General features: G+C 41.2%; 1 protein-coding gene and 1 non-coding gene across 6 annotated transcripts in view; both read right to left on the bottom strand.

The window, feature by feature from the left end:
- Positions 1-13,941, bottom strand: part of LOC705269 (uncharacterized) — a 44,091-nt gene extending 30,150 nt beyond the window's left edge. For all 5 annotated transcript variants that reach the window (XR_013404006.1, XR_013404009.1, XR_013404007.1 and 2 more), the window contains exons 1-2: positions 13,753-13,941; positions 12,025-12,138 (exon numbers count right to left, since the gene is read on the bottom strand). This is a non-coding gene — a transcript (uncharacterized LOC705269). The remainder of the gene's footprint in view (positions 1-12,024; positions 12,139-13,752) is intronic.
- Positions 8,689-10,972, bottom strand: ZBED5 (zinc finger BED-type containing 5). The gene is given in 1 exon segment (XM_077963392.1): positions 8,689-10,972. A coding segment is annotated over 1 exon segment (2,082 nt). The 5' UTR covers positions 10,838-10,972; the 3' UTR covers positions 8,689-8,755.
- Positions 13,942-22,488: the final 8,547 nt, after the last annotated feature.

Below are 22,488 nucleotides of genomic sequence, written 5' to 3'. Positions count from 1 at the left end.
CTGAGTAGTCAAATTATGGTGCTTTGATATACCATAAATATTTTAAAAAGCTGGGATGGGTATTTGCAAAGTGAAATTTCTGTTAAGGTACATGTATTCTACAGTCATCTTCACTCCTGCCTTTCAAAACAGGCAGTTGGTGGAGGGGAAAAAAAGGTGCATAAATGTTACTGAATGAACCTGGGAAAATCCGTCAAGAATTCCAAAAACTTGAGACTTTGACAATATACCATTTTTTACTTCTTAGAATATAAGAAGTGATGTCTAACCTTTACATTTGTACATCTAAGAATAGCAAAAACAACACTTTGCATTTTAAAGGCCTCCTGTAAAAGTCCCAAAGTGCTTCTGGAAGGTTAGGTGATTCTTCCATAGCTATAAAATGGCTGTATAATCTACTCCAGAATTAATTGCCTAACAACTAGGAAGTGCTCTGGAAATGGACATCCAGAGTGATCCTTATTGTTTTAGTAGCATTGAGAAAAGCCTTGAAATAAAATCTTATTCTGTTATTCCAAGCTTACTCAGTGCTATATTATTCAGATCAGGGTTCCTTACACACTTTGGGCAGGATGACAGGGGCTACATGAAGTCGAAATCATATGATCCAAAGTGATTCAAGTTGGAGGGAATTTAAAAATTAAAAAAATAATTCCAACAGTGAAATTCCTAAGGGTGAGTCTTTGCTCTTCCACCCATTAAGAATTCTGGGTTCCTCTTCCCCAAAGAACAGAAGAGTGGGGAAAGATTTGTGACAGCCAAAAGGACACGGTGGTAGCAAGCCAACTTGAAGAGTTACTAGAGGTGGCTTAGCAAATATTCATGCCTTCACTCAACTAAAACGAAAACAAAACAAGTCAAATTCGGGCATTTTTTATAGATCACAGACTTTTGTTTGATCAATGCACTACACTTCTTTACAACAAAAGGTAATGACAATGAAATTTTGCATGTTCCCAAATTTGGGTAGTTGTCCAATTTAACAGTCTCAAGGAGCCTAACATGGTGCTATGTGGGATGAAAAGAGGTTCAAAGTATGATCCCTGTCTTAAAATTAAGATACAGAATCTTCCAATTAATATATGTATTTTCTAAAGTGGGGTCCTTAAACTGCTGGATCTCCTCAGAAGTGTTTTGAGGGTCCCAATATCATCAAAGTTTTGAGCTTCTCAAAAGAAAGGGTATATGATACTAACAGGTCTAAAATACTCATTACAATAGCTCTTCCCTCAATTCCCTCATACATTTGTAAATACTCCCTAGAGGAAATAACCTAACCCCCACCCATTCCCCGTGTTTGAGAACCACAGTGGCTTCCCAACACAGTTGAAATAAAATCCAAACTCTTTATACTGGCCTATAAGACCCTGAGTGCCCTGCATCCTTCCTACCTACTGACAATTTCTATGATGCATTCCTCAGACATACCTCACTCTTTTCTGCATCAGGGTATTTGTACTTGCTTTCTTTCCCTCTGGAATATTCTTTCCCCAATCTTCATTTGATTGGCTCCTTCTTATTACTGAGGTCTCAGCTCAAATCTCATTTCCTTGGAAAGACCTTCTTAGATCACTCGCAGTTAAGACCCTGCTTCATTTACTCTTTTGAAAAAATTTCCTTGTAGCACTTACTACAGTCTCTCTCTCCCACTAGAATGTAAATTCTTTGAGAGCAAACACATCTTTTTTGTTTCTTGGCGTTGCTATAGATAGATTTAGTCTAAGTTTGATATTTCTTTCAGCATGCCTGAAATTGTAGCAAGTTAGAGACAAATGTAGGCACTCAGATTACCACATGAGGCCTCTGCCCTCTTCGTTGTATTGTGGCTTTAACCACTAGCTGGGCAGCTAGAGTGGCATTATTCTTGCTCTCAGATACACAGGACACTTATCTCTTCCTTAAGAGTGAGGAAATATATTTTTTTAAAGTCCCCATACTATTGCCCTTGCTTTTCTCTGGTTTGTATTGAATCACATACTATTCCTGGACCAATTCTGTGGTCAGAGTAATACTATACCTCCAGCAGGCTTTTATCCAGGTTTCTCAACAATTTTTCTAAGGGCAATTGCATTGCACTCACCAGTGTCTTTCAAACAGTGGTCCATAACCTGAGAATGAATTAGGAAATTAAGTCTTGGGTTATAACCATTACTGAAAAAATTAACTAGACTATAAAATTTGAAACTGCATAAAATATATGACGAGTTAGTACTGTTTTATGAAACTTTGGTGTATACACACAAACACACCTGGATCACAAGAATAAAATCTACTTGTGGACTGGCGTCAAAAAAAGTTTGAAAGCTACCATCTTAGACAAAACAAGTTGACTCCTAAAACTGGAGTAGGGTCAGCTTCTGATTATGTAGGGAAAGAATGGATACCTGAAGTAAAATCAGAGTATGATTTAGAAGAGGAAAATACATGCTGGGGAGATAGCCCACAATTTCCACTACAGCCTGCTTGACACTTTAGTTACTGGATTCCAATACAGTCATAACCAAACATTTTCATTTCCCCTCCAATGTCTTCTAAATTTCAAAGTATTTATCCATTCCAAAAAAGTACTTCATTCCTTCCATCCAACAAGTATCCATGATGGAGAAACTCACATTTTATCATTTGGTTGGTGGAAAGTGTACATCTTATCACCCTAATCTTTACTTATGTTTAAATTTTGATCTTATGTGACAGGAACTTTAGAACTCAGTCCATTTATTTATTTATTTATTTATTTATTTATTTATTTATTTGAGACAGGGTCTCATTCAGTCACCCAGGCTGGAGTGCAGTGATGCAATCACAGCTCATTGCATTCTCTATCTCTTGGGCTCAAGTGACTCTCCTGCCTCACCTCCTGAGTTGCTAGAATCACAGGCATGCATCACCACTCCTCACTAATTTTTTTATTTTTGTCGAGACAAGGTCTAGCCATGTTGCCCAGGCTGGTCTTGAACTCCTGGGCTCAAGCAATCTTCCCATCTCAGCCTCCTGAATAGCTAGGACTACAGGTGCAAGCCACCATGCTCAGTTAATTACAATTTTTTTTTTTTTTTTTTTTTTTTTTTTTAGAGATCGGGTCTTGCTATGTTGCCCAGGCTGATCTTGAATTATTTCTGGCCTCAAAGAATCCTCCTTTGGCCTCTCAAAATGTTGGGATTACAGATGTGAACAACCATGCCAAGCTGAAAGCTCATTCTAGTTCAAAACCTTTCACTTAAGAAACTAAGGCCTAGAGAGAAGAGTGAACTTACTTAAAACAGTTAATTAGTAGCAGAACACGTCTCTTGACACCCACTTAAGAATTCTTTCCATTGTACTAATTAACAGTATACTTATGCCAACTTTTAAAAACAAAGGTAAACAAACATGTAAGTTCCAGAGGCAACTAGGTTTACATAGCTGACAAATTCTTTCAAGAACTGTAGGTGACTTACATTTGGGGCAGCAAAGCTGCATTTTTTTTTTTTTTTTTTTTTTTTTTGAGACGGAGTATCGCTTTGTCGCCCAGGCTGGAGTGCAGTGGCGCGATCTCGGCTCACTGCAAGCTCCGCCTCCCGGGTTCACGCCATTCTCCTGCCTCAGCCTCCCGAGTAGCTGGGACTACAGGCGCCCACAACCGTGCCCGGCTAATTTTTTGTATTTTTAGTAGAGACGGGGTTTCACCGTGGTCTCGATCTCCTGACCTTGTGATCCGCCCGCCTCGGCCTCCCAAAGTGCTGGGATTACAGGCGTGAGCCACCGCGCCCGGCTTTTTTTTTTTTTTTGAGACGGAGTCTGGCTCTGTCACCCAGGCTGGAGTGCAGTGGCGCGATCTCGGCTCACTGCAAGCTCCGCCTCCCGGGTTCCCGCCATTCTCCTGCCTCAGCCTCCCGAGTAGCTGGGACTACAGGCGCCCGCCACCTCGCCCGGCTAGTTTTTTTTTTGTATTTTTTAGTAGAGACGGGGGTTTCACCGTGTTAGCCAGGATGGTCTCGATCTCCTGACCTCGTGATCCGCCCGTCTCGGCCTCCCAAAGTGCTGGGATTACAGGCTTGAGCCACGGCGCCCGGCCCAAAGCTGCATTTTTAAGGCAACAGGTGAATTTATTAAAGAAATGCTGCTGGCTGGTAGCTCATGCCTGTAATCCCAACACTTGGAAAGTCTGAGGCAGGAGAATGGCTTGAGGCTAGGAGTTCCAGGCCAGTCTAGGTGACATACCAAGACCTAGTCTCTGAAAAAATAATTTAAAAAAAGCTGGGCATGGTGGTGCATACCTGCAGTCCTAGCTGCTCAGAAGGCTGAGGTGGGAGGATACCTTGAGCCCAGGAGTGAGTGAGGTTACAGTGAACTATGATTTTGCCACTGCACTGTAGCTGGGATGTAAAAAAACAAATATTGCTTTTGAAGTGTCTGAAAACCAAAAACTTGTTACTGCCTTATCTATTTAAGAGAGGTTAAGGCAACCGGCATGCATCATCACCCACAGCTAACTTTTGTATTTTTTTGTAGAGATGGCACTTTGCCATGTGGCCCAGGCTGGTCTCGAACCTGTGAGCTCAAGTGATCTGCCCATGTTGGCTTCCTAAAATGCTGAGATTACAGGCATGAGCCACTGCACTGGGCCAAAGTTAATTTTCATAATGTTACATATAGTAGGAATTGTATTTTACCTTAATACTTCACTTTTTAAGCTAGGAAACTCAATTCACTGTTTACTTTTTGTATTATTAGAAATTTACTAAGATTTATGAATGACCCATCATAGCTACAAAGAGCTTATGGTGTATTTTTGTATGTGTGGTGATAGGGCAAGACTAACTTATGAAATAATTATAATTAAGAAATCAAGGCAATTTCAATTATTGTAAATATAGGGATCAAAAGTGGGAAAGTCCTTTTGGGTTGGACACATCAGGGGAATTTTACTGTTTTATGCATCAGTTGGAAGAGTAGCTATCATGTGAGGGTGCCATGAGAATATAATTTAGTCCTCAAATAGCTCTTCCATTTATTAAATGGAATGATACTCATTTCTTCCTCTAAGAGTTGTTCTCTCTTTTGTGTAAAAGGGTTTGTTAGAGGTTTCCCTCCAGCTCCAGAGAATGTTTCGCTATTAGTCTCAGGGACATTACTGTGGTAGAAGGGTAACCAAAGGGCTTTGGAAGTATGGAAGGAAATGAGGCTGGCAGTGCTTGTTACTTGGTTTCCTTTGGTTTTATTTAGAGAATAAGCAGCCAATTCTGAAGGGCAGGTAGGGTTTAAATAAAAAGGAAAAGAATCCTCTTTTTGGGATGCATTCACGGTAACTACATTTAGGTTAGGGTAATCTAGAACTAGCTGCTATCTGGAACTCAACTTGTCTGTTGTCCACCAGACCCACCTTCAGGTGCTAAAAGTCCATTCTCACTAGCCATGCATGTATCCATAATTTAGTCCTGATACGTTACAGATGAGGTGAACAGTTGGCATCAAGAACCAAGATGGGTAGGGTCAGCATTAAAAAGGTCTAGTAGCAGACAGCAGGGTCCCAAATAATGGACATGGACTTAAATGCAGGAATCTAGACTCTCCAAGGAGATTAGGGAAAAGAACTGGAAAACAAGAATGGTTTATATTTTAAGAGGCTGACATCTTGGACAAATAATCTAATCAATGGCTCAAAGTCAGCAATCACGAGTCTAGTTACCAGGCTCGAGGTACATGCTGGACAGATATTAAGGCACTGTACATCCTTCTCAAACTAGGGTGTAATTTTGGGACTAATAAATAAAAAGCATAGCATATACAAGAAATTATGATACATCTTCTAAGGAATTAGTAGTTGACAGCAATTTACTCTATATTTTACATGAAAATAAGCAGTCAGGCCGGGCGCGGTGGCTCAAGCCTGTAATCCCAGCACTTTGGGAGGCCTAGACGGGCGGATCACGAGGTCAGGAGATCGAGACCATCCTGGCTAACACGGTGAAACCCCGTCTCTACTAAAAAATACAAAAAACTAGCTGGGCGAGGTGGCAGGCGCCTGTAGTCCCAGCTACTCAGGAGGCTGAGGCAGGAGAATGGCATAAACCCGGGAGGCGGAGCTTGCAGTGAGCTGAGATCTGGCCACTGCACCCCAGCCTGGGCAACAGAGCGAGATTCCGTCTCAAAAAAAAAAAAAAAAAAAAAAAAAAAAGAAAATAAGCAGTCATATTTTAAATTAGACAGTCAATTTTGGGTGAATTTAGAAGTACACGCAAAACTTCAAAGAAATGTCCAGATTCTAGTAGGGAGTTTCAGGCTGTACTTCCAAGTCACTGTTTGAGTCTTAGAAAAGTTCAGAAGGCAGTGATGGGAAAAAGCACTCTCTTTGGGAGAGAGTTATTTTAAACTAAATTCTGCTAATTACTTATGACCTAGGGCAAGTCCAAAAATGACTGAATGCCATGAGATTGTTGTAAAGATTATAGATAAATACAAAGCAACCATCAAAGTGCCTGACAGGCTGGGAGCAGTGGCTCACGCCTGTAATCCCAGCACTTTAGGAGACCTAGGTGGGCAGATCACCTGAGGTCAGGAGTTCAAGATCAGCCTGGCCAACATGGTGAAACCCTGTCATTAATAAAAATACAAAAATTAGGCCAGGTGTGGTGGCTTATGCCTGCAATTTTAGCACTTTGGGAGGCCGAGGTGGGTGGATCACCTGAGGTCAAGATTCGGGACCAGCCTGGCCAACATGGAGAAATCATGTTGGAGAAACCGTCTCTACTAAAAATACAAAAATTAGCCGGGTGTGGTGGCATGCGCCTGTTAATTCCAGCTTCTCGGGAAGTTGAGGCAGGAGAATCTCTTGAACCTGGTGGAGGGGCGGGGCGGGGTGGATGGAGATGGAGGTTGCAGTGAGCCAAGATCACACCACTTCACTCCAGCATGGGGGAAAGAGTGAAACTCTGTATCAAAACAAACAAACAAACAAAAATTAGCTGGGGTGGGGGTAGGGGTGGGACATGCTTGTAATCCCAGCTACTAGGGAGGCTGAGGCACGAGAATTGGTTGAACCCGGGAGGCAGAGGTTGCAGTGAGCCAAGATCGTGCCACTATACTCCAGCCTGGGTGACAGAGCAAGACTCTGTCTCGAAAAAATAAATAAAATAAAATAAAATAAAGTTCCTCACAGATAAATAAGTGCTTAATAAGGCAACAAGGGGGAAAAACCTGGGCTAGAAGTGTGTAATCTTGTTGCCTTGGATCAGGAAATGTCCCATGGTCTGGTAAACTGCTGAGTCTCCAGAGAATAAAAATTCAGATTACAAGTGTGAAGTGTAGATTCAAGTTTAACTGGAACATGGTTGGATGTGGCACAGAACTAATATATGCTGTACACCTATCCTGATCATCTACTGTTAAGAGCTTTACATTTATACACTCACATTTAATCTTCATAACAACCCTTCAAAGGAGGCATAATTGTAATTTTATAGATGAAACAACTGAGATTCAAGAAGTTCAGATTATTGTACATTACAAAGTAAAGTAGGTACTTGAACCTAGTCATTTTACCACATTCTGCCTTAATGGTGGAGGGTGGTACCTCTACTCCCTAAAACAGAAGTTTCAACAAATGAGATTAAATAATGGTTATCTACAGTAGTTCTTGACTACAGGAGTAACATAAATATTTAACACTGAGTTGGTGAACTGTACTGCATGACGTGACATAGCAAAAGTAGCCCAGAGACAGGAAATTCAGTCAGGAATTTACAGTATTATAAAAACAAACTGATTTCTGGTCTAAGCATCTCTGACTACAGTAAAGTCTCATTAATTTATACTATATGTGGAATTTACAATAATCTATATAGGAACTGAGAAAAAAAACAAAGTATCTGAAAATGCTCTTCATACTTCATCCCCTCTCCCTCAATAGTTCAGCCTGAATCATAAAACTGTGACATTCCTCGATGACTTCTGCATAATGACCACATTGAACTCTAGTTAATAGAATAAGTGAGCCAAAAAACCCAAAGGGTAGCAGTGCATACACCTGCTACCATAGCAATCAATGAATGTAGGAAATCCCCTCTTCCATTTTTTGTTGGTTCACTTTCACCAACATTTTTTTCCTTTACTGAGCATCTAATTTAGTAAAGCCTTTTTCCAGATAATGAAGATACAGATTTGGATGAGACTCCATAATGAAGATACAGATTTGGATAAGACTCGATAAGAGCTCGGTCTGAAAACATTGGGAACCATGAGACCATCAAGGAGTTCACAGTAGAGACAGACACAAACATTAAATACAAGTGTGAAAAAGGATCAAAATAGGAAGATACAGAGAATGAAAGTACCTACAAGTCAAAGTGTTGAAGCAATTAGGAGCCTATCAGAAAGTAAGACGGGGACAGAATCGTTTTTTGAGACCTGAAACCATAAAACAGTGTGATATATTTAGGGAATGGCAAGAAGTTCCATGGGATTGGAGAGCTGCAGGGTAGACAGGGAAAGATTGGTAGGGATTAGATCCTGAAGAGAGATGTTAAGGGACTGGGACTTCATCTTGTGGATCACTATTTCCCAGTTATGATCATGGAACCCTTTACAATTACAATGTAAAGAAATACCAATAACACAATATGTTTAAAATTTTTGATTCTTTAGCTTTCTTAAAATCTAAATAGTATAAAAAATTGAATTATTTTATTTAAAACCCCCAAATACCAGAGATGAAGTAAATCATCTTTTATTTTCATCTTACATTTGGTTATCATGAGACATGCAAACTCCTCCAATTTTAATGAGAACAGTGTTTTTGTGTCTTTTTATCACATATCCGCTTAATATTAGGTGTAATGTTGCTAAGTCGGATTCGCATATGAGGTGCAGCATCAAGTCTTTTCCTATATTTTGTTTTTGTTGCAGCGTAATACGAAAACCCCGTTTCACACAGGTGCATTGTAGCAAAAGGAAGAAGTACACGCACTGCACGCCTTGCAATGCTTGGGTATTCCTGAATTAGGCTACTCCAAAAATCATTTAGTGAAAGTTCACTGAAATTCTGTTTCACTTGAGAATCAGATGTTAAATCAATCAGGCTCTCATAGTCCCGTGCTACTAATGAAACTGGTTTAACAGTAACTGTAAATGGATTTCTAACCCAAGCATTATTATCATTTGTTACAGGAAAGTATTTTAACAGAGTAGAGCGCAAACCCCTTAGGTGCTGCACAATGGCACTGCAAATATCTTTATCAACTGTAGAATTAATTTCAGTCAAAAAATCACTGAGTGTGGGAAAACAATCAAAGTTTTCTTCTTCTACAGATGAGGCCCAAAATTCCAATTTTCTTAACAATGACGACATTTTATCAAATACTGTAAAAACAGTCACATTTTTTCCTTGCATTGACAAATTAACTTCATTTAATTTAGTAAAAATATCTGCAAGATACGCAAGTCTTAGCAGCCAAGACGAATTTGTTAAACAATCAGATAGTCGAAAAGCAGAATCCATGAAAACCAAAAGTTCACGACGAAGTTCAAAAAGTCTCACAAGAACTTTACCTCGAGAAAGCCACCTCACCTCTGTATTTAGAAGAAGTGCTGTGTGCTGAGCACCCATTTCCTCACATAAAATTTTTAATAGTCTGGATTGATGTGGTCGAGCTTTAATATAATTGATGATTTGTACTGCCTGGTCTAGCACATTTTTTAGAGATGTAGGCATTATTTTAACTGCTAGTGCATGTCTATATAATAGGCAGTGACTACTGGTGCTTTCGGGAGCCACATATTTTATTAAGGTGACAGCCTCGGCAATTTTCCCATCCATTGCCCTAGAAGCATCACTACAAACATCAACACATTTTTCCCATTCAATTTCATGTTTCTGCATAAAACTGTTGACACAGTTGAATATTTCTTCACCGGTAGCATTACTTTGCAAAGATTCACACAGGAGTAGGTCTTCCTCAATAGACTTATTAAACCTATAACGAACAAACACAAGCAGCACAGCAAGTCCTGAAACATCAGCTGATTCATCTAGTTGCAGTGAAAACCCATCACAAATTTTCAGTCTACAAACAAGTTCTTCTTCAATGTCAGCAGCTAGATCCTTAATTCGACGTGCAACAGTACTGTTTGATAGCTGTACTGCATCTATCTTTTTACTATATTGTTCATCAAACATCCGCATCACTACATCTTTTGCACAAGGTTTGATAAGCAATTCTCCAATAGTATGAGCCTCTCCACTCAATGCTATATGGTAACTTACATTGTATGATGCTTCTGTAGCACTTTCATTATCTGTATTCACAATTTTAGGTGTTGGGGGTTTATTATTTTCAGGTGAATCAAGATGTTGCTTGAAAAAGCTTATGTCTTTGTCTTTATATGCAGCATGTTTAGTTTCCAAATGTCTTCGAAGCTTACTAGGGGCTAAAGAGCTATTCGATAAAATTTTCTTACATAATACACACTGAGCATGAGGTGCATCTCTATTCCCGAAGTAAGTAAATCCAAAAGACAAATAACTTTCATCATATTTTCTTCTTTTTGGTTTTTTACTAAATGTTATTTTGTTGGAATTGGATATAAATTTAATCCTGGAAAGCTCACCTTCTGATTTTTTAGAAACTGAAGGTTGCAGCTGTTTATCTTCACTTTGTAATATCCCAACCTTCTGATCATTTGATTCAGACACAATCTGATAACAGAAAGATTCCACTTCTTGTTTAAGACTTCCTTGTTTCAGCAACAGATCCATGGGCAATGAGTTTGTGGTACAAAACATGGTTAATTTAGAACAGACATTGAGTATCGCAAATGTGATGAAACTTTAAGACAGGATACAAAGAAGACGAGCAATCATCAAAGAGATGATATACAGCAACACATCAGTTAATTTCTAAATGCTGCCTATCCATCAATGCGCAGATGGAACATCATACGTTCATGTATCAGGTGATCTCTCATGCGACTTCCTGGTGCTCTCAGGTATGGTACACCTTTTCTTAAAGGTAGATTATCACATAAAAATAAAAGCTATAGAAATGAGTTTAGTAATCTCATATTTAAACATATTAAAATCAACTATAAAGAAAAACTACTATTAGCTTCAATCTTTTTCTCAAAACATTTATTAACTTAGAGAATATTTATATTCTATAAAACATAATTTGGGAATCATTGAGCCAAGAAATTATTAAGAGTTGTTATACATACTTTTAAGAAAGGGACCTTGAAGAATACGCCCCATGGCAGGGGTTGGCAGGCTTTTTTTGTAAAGGGCCATATAGTCTCTGTTGCAACTACTCAACTGTGTAGTTGTAACATGACAGCAGCCATAGACAATACATGAAAGAACGGGCACGGGTGTGTTCCAATAAAACTTTACGTACAAAACCAGACAGCATGGGCCACAATTTATCAGCCCTGTCTCATGGTATGTAGTATTGTGAAATCTCTTTTAGCTTTCGATGCCTACTGCCATTAGATGTATTAGTTGTTGATACTATTATGTATCTGAAGTCCCTTCAGGGTTAGCAACAATTCTGAAGAAGTGAATTAAATACACAGACAGTTCCAAGTTTTACGAGATACATAAACATAATTCTACTGTATCCTAAATGCTATGTTAACAATGAAGAATAAATTGTATATCAAAAGTTAGGTACTGTTTCTCTGGACTTAAATTATATAAATGTTTATATTATCCAAATTAAGACTCAATGAAAGTAACGTATATTTTTACAAATTACTCTGCATTCTATTTATACAACAGGTGAAGACTTAACTGGGATCTAAAAAAAATAAACTCTCATTTAAGAGGTTTATTTTTCATATAATAAAACAAATCAAAATTAAAAGAATAATGCAATCTAAGGATTGCTAAAGAATACTGTTCACTCTATAAATTAAGGCATACAAATTATGTCTATCCAAGTATAGCTACTTTTGATTTAAACTTTATAACCTGGCTATAGAGTAAATTTTGTATTCTCATGTTAGATCCTGAGTCAAAATGGTTCTCCTATTAAGGGGTAGAAGGTAAGATACCTGAAATAAGGTGTTCTCCTTTCTGTAATCCCTCTCTCCACCTTGGCAGCTTGAAATGCACTCTTCAAAAGAATAAAATTAAGGAATGGGGTGGGAAGGGGAGTAACCAAAAGCCTATAACGAGAAAAATTACAATTAGACACAGTAACAAGAACTAACTATAAACCCGTAAGAAGGGTTTATTCTTTCTGGATCTAAGCAGTGTGAATGATTCTTTACTGCAATGCAGATCTTGGACTGAGAGAAGATGCTTAGCATAGTAAAAATTCTAACATTTTCATCCTGTTCAATATGCTGGCAATTTGGCTGCTTTGAGATGTTCCCCCCACCTACTGACTTCATAGAAACACGTTAACAACAACAACAACAATACACTTTCAAGAACTTAAAACTAAATCTAATTTTTAAAAGTACAGCCTCATCAATGTCTCTAAAACTAGGCCTTGAATCTAAAATGGAATTATACATAGAACTATTACATGAAACAATCCTTTCACTACAATCATTTTTAGCCCCCCAATAACCAATCTCCTCAGGTAAACAATGTTTAATGAGAGATGATTTTTTACTGTATGCCAATTACTGCTAAATCCCTCATATAGACTATCTCATCGATGAAGAGACAAGGACTATTAATAACCCCATTTTAGAGGTAGATACACCCAGGTTAACATATTTCGCTACACCTCTTGTAAGTGAAAAACCAAGTTCAGAGCCCAAGAAGTATGACTGCATAGCCCATGTGTCTAGCCATTACTTGTGTGTTCCTGAATACTTTTAATTCCCCAACTACTAAAAAATCTGGTTACTAGGAGTTGGGCTATGCAGAGAAATAAATGAACAATGGGTTACAACTGCCAGAAAGTCGAGGGTCTCATACTAGCAACAGCAGAAAGCCCTACTTCTTATTGGGAGCAAAAAAGCAGATTCTCCTTCCACAGGCTCCATTTGGATTTTGCAACGGGGAACTTTGTGGAGCTGCTGGTTCACGTAAAAGATTAGGATCCCTCTCCCTCGTTGCCAGAGAAAGACACAGACGAGTAGGAAGCTTTTGTTTTCAGAAAGGAGGTCCTTAGCGCCACCTCTTCAAAGGTGTTTCCCCGAATTGCTCGAGGACAAAGAATCTACTCCTCTGAGAGTAAAGTTTCCTTTCCACTCCCTGAAGAGCGCGGAAAACTTCCGTAGTCTCCCTCTGGGCAAACTGACAGGTATCACAATCCTTTCTCCCCTACCCTCGGGCGGTTCCGGCTGGGAACAATACCCTTAGGGCAGGAGGGCAGGATTTGAGGGCAGGATCTGAGTGCAGGCCAGCCAGAAAGGCGGGAAAGGATGCTCCTTCCAACACCTAAATGCTTTGTTAAACGGTCACCTGGATGTGCAGCCAGGGCCAACTATCCCTCAGTTCCTCTCTGTCATAGGTGCGCGCTGCCCACAGACCGCCACGACTGGGGGGGCTCCCTACCAGTAGCAGCCCACCCTTGCCTCAGGACTCCTCTCGCGTCCCCGGGCGGCCGCCTCCGCTAAAGACCACATGAAAACGTCTCAGCACCCAACACCATCTCTCTATTTCATCTCCATCAGCGATGAAGAGAACGGTCTTCGCCGCGGCTGGGCTGCACAGCAGCGCCGCGGTCCCCAGCTGAGCCCGCGACCGCCATTTTAGGCAGTTCCAGGAAGCGGCCATTTCACAGCGCACCGCTTAGCCGCGGCGGCGGCTCTGCTCCTCACCTTCACCGAGGCCTGAACGGGGTCAACAGCCAGTCGTCGTGGACTGGAGGGGGAGGGGAATGAAAAACAAAACAGAGGAAAGAAGGATTCGGGGACAGGGTGATGCTCTCAGCTCAGGGATACCGCCTAGGCCATCTCCACAGATATCCGATTCGCGGCTGGCGCGATCGCTGGTCTGAAGATAAATTTAGCACTCTAGAGGACCCGAACCCTACAGTCTTTACGAGCGACTCTACCGCCGCCCAATCAGCGCCAGATTTGTACCCCGCCACCAATCCGCGCTGAGCAGCGGGGCGGGACCAAAGGAAAGGACCAAGGTCGGTTGAGGCGCAGCCCAGCAGTAGACACAGCCGCAGCTGCAGTGGCCGTGCTACCTTGGTGATAGCGGACCTGCTGGGTATGAAGCAATTGTTCCCAAACTTTACTAGCCCCGTCGGCCCGGGCGCTCGTCGAGAATGCAGATTCCTGGGTAATGCCAGATACGGTTGGTGATACCGTAGGGCTGGAGTGCAACCCATGAATCTGCATTTTCATCATTTCTGGCGCTCGGCCCGGATGGGGGTGATTAACGGGGATTCGTGGTGGCCCCAAAGGAGCACGCAGAACCTCGGCTGCTGTGCGTTCGCTACCTCTTTTGTTCCCGGAGGCCTTACCCCGGGCACAGTTTACACAGCCGCCACCTCCTTTTCTTGTTTTCCCACTGGAATCTGGGAAGAAAACTCGCCCTTTGCTTCCCCGCCCCACACCCGACGACGGAGTGTCCAGGGGCCTGGCCGGCCTGGGCTGTGCGGAGAGCTGAGCCTGACGAGCGGGCGCTGATCTGGCGCAGACCCCGCCAGACCTCTTGGGTGGCCCGGAGTAGTCTGGGGAGCCGCAGTACAGGACTGGATAGGGACAGCGGCGTCCACGGGCAAGCAGAAAGTCCGCTTGATGTCTTTGCATCACAGTGGCGCCCTCCCCGCAGGAACGCCCGGCCGCCTGCACTGAACGGTTGCCTGGAGGGAACGGCCAGCCCTCCCTGAAATACTCTCTTTGTGGGTTGCAGCTTTCGGGTATTTTAAGCCATGGTTCTGTGCCCTTCCTTGTTTTTAGAAACACCACAGCCAAAGGCTGCAGGTTGTGTGCTTTCATTTTGTGTTAAGTTGCGTGGTGGAGACCTGGAATCTGTTTTCCAAATAGGCACCTTGAAATAGATACGCTTCTTAAGGGGGGAAAGTACGAGTAGGTCCTATTATTTGCAATATTTTAGCCTTTCCAGACTCCGTAGAAATGACTAAATGAAGATTGGATCGTATTTTCAGGCACTGCGCCAATGACAGAAAATTCCCACCTTGGGGTCAAAAGCAAGAGCAGCTTTCGTTTTTCTTCAGTATGCTTCTGATCAAATATCTAAACTGTTGAAAGAAACCTAACCCTTAATAAGACAATTTACAGGAGTGCATAGACAATTTCCTAGGACTGACATTTAGTTCCAAATGTTTTGTCCATATATTCTCATTATTATTTTAAAATTATTCCTATTAAATCAGTTTCATTTGAACTTTAACCATAAATGCATATATCGTTTTTGGGAAGGGGGTACAATCTTGCTTGAAGAGCAAAGGATTTTATTTTGTAATTGCAGGAGTTGCCTCTCTTCGGAATAATACTGGAATAATATGTTTTCTTGTTTCATATTTTAGAAAAATATTTTACACATGTGCTTCCAAACCAATTTTTTTTATTTATTTTTATTATTATACTTTAAGTTCTAGGGTATATGTGCACAATGTGCAGGTTTGTTACATATGTATACATGTGCCATGTGGGTGTGCTGCAATTCGTTAACTCATCATTTACATTAGGTATATCTCCTAACACTATCCCTCCCCCCTCCCCGCACCCCACACCAGGCCCCTGTGTGTGATGTTCCCCTTCCTGTGTCCAAGTGTTCTCATTGTTCAATTCCCACCTATGAGTGAGAACATGTGGTGTTTGGTTTTCTGTCCTTGCAATAGGCTCCCAAACCAATCTTTACACATCTAGTTTACATCTTCATGAAGAGGAAAAACCCAAAATACTAAACTGATAGGTGGAGTAGTGTTTAAATAAGTTCATCTAAAGTTTAGGAATTAGGTCCTGATATGATTTGGCTCTGTGTCGCTACCCAAATCTTACATCGAATTATAATCCCCACGTATGGAGGGATTAAAGTGATTAGATTATGAGGATGGTTTCTCCCATGCTGTTCTGATAGTAAGTGAATTCTCACAAGATCTGATGGTTTTATAAATGGTAGTTTTTCCTGCGGTCTCGCATGCTGTCTCTCACCTGCCACCATGTAAGACCTGCCCTGTAAGACGTGCCTACTTCCCCTTCCTCCATGATTGGAAAATTTTGTGAGGCTGCCCAGCCATGGGCAACTGAGTCAATTAAACCTCTTTCCTTTATAAATTACCCAGTCTCTGTATTTCTTTATAGCAGTGTGAGAATGGATTAATATAGGGGCCCAAATCTGAAGTGTCTCATAATTAAAGTTCGTGAAACGTAACTTTTTTGTAATCGTTTTGTCAAATTATTACAGAATGTTGATGAGATGAGACAGATAAGAAAAAATACAATGTAGAACTCAGACCAGTAATACATAGCTAGAATTTATTAAATACATAGTGTAGCCTGGGAAGCTATTGTATACACTTTTTTTGTTTTTGCTTTTTGAGTCAGGTCTCACTCTGTTGCCCATGCTGGAGTGCAGTGGCACGATCTTGGCTCCGTGCAACCTCAGCCTCCTGGGCTCAAATGATCTTTCCACCTCAGTCTCCTGAGTAGCTGGGACTACAGGTGCATGCCGCCATGTCCGGCTAATTTTTGTATTTTTTTATAGCGATGGGGTTTCGCCATGTTACCTAGGCTGATCTCGAACTCTTGGGCTCAAACGATTCACCTGCCTTGGCTTCCCAAAGTGCTGGAATTACAGGTATGAGCCACCAGGCCTGGCCTATACACTTGTAAATGTATTAAGTCTTTTACTGTTCACAACAATTTTATTAGATGATTATCCTTATTTTACAGATAAGGAAATTAAGCACAAAGAGGTAAATAACTTACCCCAGTTCCAAGAACTAATTAGTGGCAGAACCTAGATTAGATGTTATGCTGGTTGTGGGAACTACAAACTGTGTTTGTGTGCATACTTGATTTATTTATTTATTTATTTATTTTATTATTTTTTTTTTTTTTTGAGACAGAGTCTCACGCTGTTGCCCAGGCTGGAGTGCAGTGGCGCGATCTCGGCTCACTGCAAGCTCCGCCTCCCGGGTTTCCGCCATTCTCCTGCCTCAGCCTCCTGAGTAGCTGGGACTACAGGCGCCCGCCACCGCGCCCGGCTAATTTTTTGTATTTTTAGTAGAGACGGGGTTTCACTGTGGTCTCGATCTCCTGACCTTGTGATCCGCCCGCCTCGGCCTCCCAAAGTGCTGGGATTACAGGCTTGAGCCACCGCGCCCGGCGCATACTTGATTTATATTAGGCAGAAAACTATTGTGAATAATATTACAGTAATGTATTAGGTATGGAGGCTGAGCCTCACCATTAAAAAGGACTCAGTACCTCTCTCAGTTCTTGGGGAAAAAAAAAAGGACTCAGTTTGTTAACCTGTGGCTCAAGTCAAATAATCGCTGGAAGGAGTAACAAAAATTGTGACTGAAACCCCAAATTTGCAGCCTCAGTTGCTGTAGGACATCTGAGATGACAATTGTGTTCATGTTGGTTTTATGAGTTAATTTGTGTTGCACTAGGTTTTCCAGAAGCAGATCATGAGACAGAAAACTATGTAGCCAGTATTGTAGGTCAGAGTGTGTCGCCCTTACGTTTATACTCCTCCCTTCCTCCCTCAGTTACTAGATGTGGGCTGCCCTGGGAAGGGCATGACTGCAGCTGAGGTCCTAAGCAGGGCAGAGTCCTTGCTTGAAGGAATAGCTGAGTGGCGCATCTTCACGTTGGCCACAATTTGGAACCTTTAATATAAAGATGGTAAATTAACATAGTTTCATTGTTTTTGTGAAAGTTATCATTATTGGGGTGTTGTGTGCTTTGTCAGCCTTCGAGATGTATGAAACATTTAAGGGAATTTCGTGACCACGTGTATGATTGGTTTATTGGTATTATATTTGCAAGAGTTATGTGTTTATAAAAATTTCACTGGCTAGATGTTAGATATATTACATTTGTAATTGTAGTTTAAAATGTTTAAGAAAATGTGATTAGTTGATTATGCAAATGATGTTAAATATTTAAGGAATATTTAGTCTGTTAATGCTTGTGAATTAATTAAACCATAGCAGAGCATAAGTGAAAGTGATTGTCAATATTTTTATACAAAAATTTTGAGATTTATAAATAGACATAATATTTATACATTGAGCTTAAAGGATTGTGACATATGATTTTACAATTTCAATATATTTTGCCTATGTATAAATAAACTTTTTTCTTTTTTTTGAGACAGGGTCTCACTTTGTTATCCAGGCTGGAGTGCAGTGGTGCCATCACAGCTCACTGCAGCCTTGACCTCCTGGGCTCAAGCCTCCTTGACCTCAGCCCTGCGCAAGTAGCTGGGACTACAGGCACCAGGCGTACACTACATACAGGCGTGTACTACACCACGCCTGGCTCATTTTTTGTGTGTGTTTTTTGTAGATCCGGGGTTTCTCCATGTTGCCCAGGCCTGTCTCAATCTCCTGAGCTCAAGCAATCCTCCTGCTTCAGCCTCCCAAAGTGTTGGGATTATAGGTGTGAGCCACCAGGCCCAGCCATGTCTGACTCTTTATCTCTTGATAGGCCCTATCTGCATGGCAGTATTGTGGCCTCTGACGTCCCAAAACTTACAGAGAAAGCATATTCCCCCAGCTACATTGGAAGAAAGGTTTCATTCATTTTGGGTTATATCTGTGAAGTAAATACACTGGCCATTCAAGGAGTGCTCTGAATGGCCAACTTGGGAGACATACCTCCTTCAGTTTTGAGGACATGAATTTGCTATGCCACCAGAATTTCATGGAGTGGGTGAGTGAGCAGTGCCTAAAAGAAGGGATTCTGGGCAGATGGAAAAGTGAGAGATACCTACTAAATTTCCTTTTCTTGCCCCTTATATCTGATCAGCCACCGAGAAGTCCTTGGCCAGGCATGGTGGCCCATGCCTGTAATCCCAGCACTTTGGGAGGACGAGGCAGGATGATTGCTGGAGCCCAGGAATTCGAGACCAGGGTAACATGGCAAGACCCTATCTCTATAAAAATAAAAAATACATAAATAATACATAAAATAATAATAACAAGAAAAAGTCCTCAATTGTTCTAATCTCTAAGACCAAATTTTCTCTCCAATTCCTCTGCCATCACTCTAGGCTTACTATCAATTTCCTTAACCAATCTCTTAGCTACCAGCCAATCTCTATCAAATTTATCCTGCACACAGAAAAGCACTTTATCTAAAATACAGACATTAAAGTCTTTTTTTTTTTTTTTTTTTTTTTGAGATGAGGTTTCCCTGTTGCTCAGGCTGGAGTGCAGTGGTGCCATCATGGCTCACTGCAGCCTCAACCTCCTGGGTTCAGGTGATCCTCCCACCTCAGCCTTCTGAGTAGCTAGGACTACAGGCACGCACCACCACACCAGGCTAATTTTTGTATTTTTTGTAGAGATGAGGTCTCGTCATGTTGCCCAGGCTAGTCTTGAACTCCTGGGCTCAAGTGATCCTCCTGCCTTAGCCTCCCAGAGTGTTAGGATTACAGGTATGAGCTACTGCACCCAGCCTAAAGTCATTTTCTTACTCAAAGTTATCCCATTGTTGGGGTGATCAACTCTTTAACTGGGCATTTAAGGTTTTCATTAAACTGGATTTTCTTTTCTTTTTTTTCTTTTTATAGAGATAGGGTCTTGCTATGCTGACCAGGCTGCTCTCAAACTCCTCGACTCAGGCAATCTGCCTGCCTCTGCCTCCCAAAGTGCTGGGATTATAGGCATGAGCCACCACACTGACCCAAAACTGGTTTTGCTTTTAAAATTTGTTTTCAATGTTACACAGTGACAGTGCTAGTGTAGCAGGACAAGCGGCAGACAAAACTCCTCAGACACCAAGTTAAAGAAGGAAGGGGTTTATTCTGCCGGGGCATCGGCAAGACTCCTGTCTCAAAAGCCGAGCTCCCTGAGTGAGCAATTCCTGTCCCTTTTAAGGGCTCACAACTCCAAGATGGTGCATGTGAGAGGGTCGTGATTGATTGAGCAAGCGGAGAGGGGGTGCTGACTGGGGGTTGCATGCACCGTTAATTAGATCAGAACAAAACAAGATAGGGATTTTCACAGTGCATTTCTATACAATGTCTGTAATCTATAGATAACATAACCAATTAGGTCAGGGGTCGATCTTTAATTACCAGGCCCAGGGTGCGGTGCCAGGCTGTCTGCCCGTGGATTTCATTTCTGCCTTTCAGTTTTTACTTCCTTCTTTGGAGGTAGAAATTGGGCATAAGATGATATGAGGGGTGGTCTCCTCCCTTATTCCCCACTTTTGAGACGCTCACTCAATAGTGGGAGTTCTCACTTTCATTTTTACTACCCATGTCTTCTTGCAAGACAGATTGATAGTGATTCATATAGTACACTTGTGCTGAAGCATTTTAGTGAACTAAGGTAGCGATGAAGCTTTTTATTATTTGAAGAAGTACAGGTAGCAAACAAGGGAGCAGTAAGTAGGTTCCTATTATAACTCTTATTATAAGAGTTTTAAATCCTTCTAGTGCTGAGAACCATTTTCTAAACGTGGCCCTAGGATTAAATCTATGCCACACTTGCACGGGCACATGTGCCAGTTTTGTCATATCTCTAACTATGTCTATAACTACTTGCCCTTGATTATCTATGTGTAGGCAGCAATTAGTAAGGTTAAATTTCGTATAGACCTCTCCTTCAGCTACTAGCAAGTAGTCGAGAGCTAATCTATTTTGATAGATAGCATTTCTCATCTGAGTTTCTTGCCAGACCAGAATAGTCAAGGCTCTGCGGGTTTTATTAGTGATTATTTTTAAGACAGCTTGTAACCGTATGATTTGGTTGATCATGTAAATGGGGGCCCGGTATCCCCATGAGCCATCTTGTGCCTAAGTAGCAGGCCTATAATATTGTGTGATTCTCTCAGGGGGCCATTTATCATTTTTTCAATTTTTTATAACTATGCTTCTCTTTTCATGGGAAGCCTAGACAAGGAAGCCCAGGAGTTCGCCTGTTTTTATGGGCAGTAGGAAGAAAGATGGTTTAATAGTGCCAATAACACAACTACCTGCCCACTGGTCAGGTAATTTGGCGTAAGCTCTATGCCCACATATCCAGTATAATCCAGTGGGGGCTGTCCAGTCCTGGTGGGACTCCAGGTGGGTCCACACAGTTTGCAACTTTGGGAATTTACTAAATGGATTTCTCTCGGTGTGATTTGAACTCCACCAAGTGACTGTTTTTGTGGTACTGTTATACAGTTTCTGTCTCAGACAACTAAGTCATCCTACGGGGTGAGTGAATTCTTTTTCTTCTCTAGCTATGCAATGTTGTCCAATAATTGAGGCTTTTAGAACCTAGAAATTATCAGGGTGATTCTTTTGAGCCGGGAATTCATCAGGAACTGAGTCTGTAGGTACTAATTCTCGGGCTTCCTATGGCCATTGATCTCCTATTACAGTTCCTCCACATATATAACATGAAGTGACACTGAGAGACTGGGCTACATGCTCGGCTAATTGCAAAAACAAATTTCTTGTTTTTCCTGGAATTCCTAGTACTAGCGCTTTTAGTTTATCGTAGAAGGTTTGAAATACTGGCTCAGGAGAGCGTTTATAAACTTTTTCTCAAACCGTGATATTTACTTGAAGATCCAGTGTAGCTCCATCAATTTTTAGAGTTACACGTTCCCCTTTTTTTCAGCGAGGATCAAGGGGATTGGTTATTACTAGCTTTAAGGGGTTACATTGTCCCTTAGTACGGGAAGGGCCATTTTTTCCTTTCTGAAGGTGGGCTGGATCCTTTTCATTTTTTTTTTTTTTTAATCCAAGTGGCCTAAATGACACAAGACCAGTATTTACATTTATTTCCACACAGTCTTAATTTACGACAGATGTACTTATTTTCTGCCATATAGCCTGTTTTCTAATTAAGAGAACTACACCTTATTTTTAACTTATTACTATTAATGACAACACAGGCATCAAATTTTAAGGTGACTTGTTTGGGCACCGCCTTTTTCTTTTTTTTTCTGTTTTGGCTAACACTTTACTCGTATCGTTTATGAGCCCCTACCAGTCTTCAGTTCTTAATCTTATTTTAAAAACTGTGGTCATGGGAGGCTCAGATGGGTCATAACACATACCAGGTTGGTCATTTCCTGTGCTATGTACCTTGTATAGAATAACATTATACAAACAAGTTCTTTTTAGAGTTCCAGTACACTTATAATAACCGTAAAATAATAGGACCATAGCAACCTTTTGTCCTACCTCAGTGACTTGATGTATACACTGGGAGCAGTCCTCAGTCTGAGGAAGGTCAGTTGAAGTCTTTACTGTACAAGTTCAAATTTTAAGGCAAATGAGTCCTGCGATGAGTTTCCTCATGCTTTGGCTGTGCGTGGACCAGTCAGCTTCCGGGTGTGACTGGAGCAGGGCTTTTCGTCTTCTTCAGAGTCACTTTGCAGCGGTTGGCGCAGCTGCTCCCA

The sequence above is a fragment of the Macaca mulatta genome, chromosome 14 (assembly GCF_049350105.2).
Source record: "Macaca mulatta isolate MMU2019108-1 chromosome 14, T2T-MMU8v2.0, whole genome shotgun sequence".
NCBI lineage: Eukaryota > Metazoa > Chordata > Mammalia > Primates > Cercopithecidae > Macaca > Macaca mulatta.
Note: the sequence above shows the minus strand (reverse complement) of the source record. Positions and strands in the feature narration are given on the sequence as shown.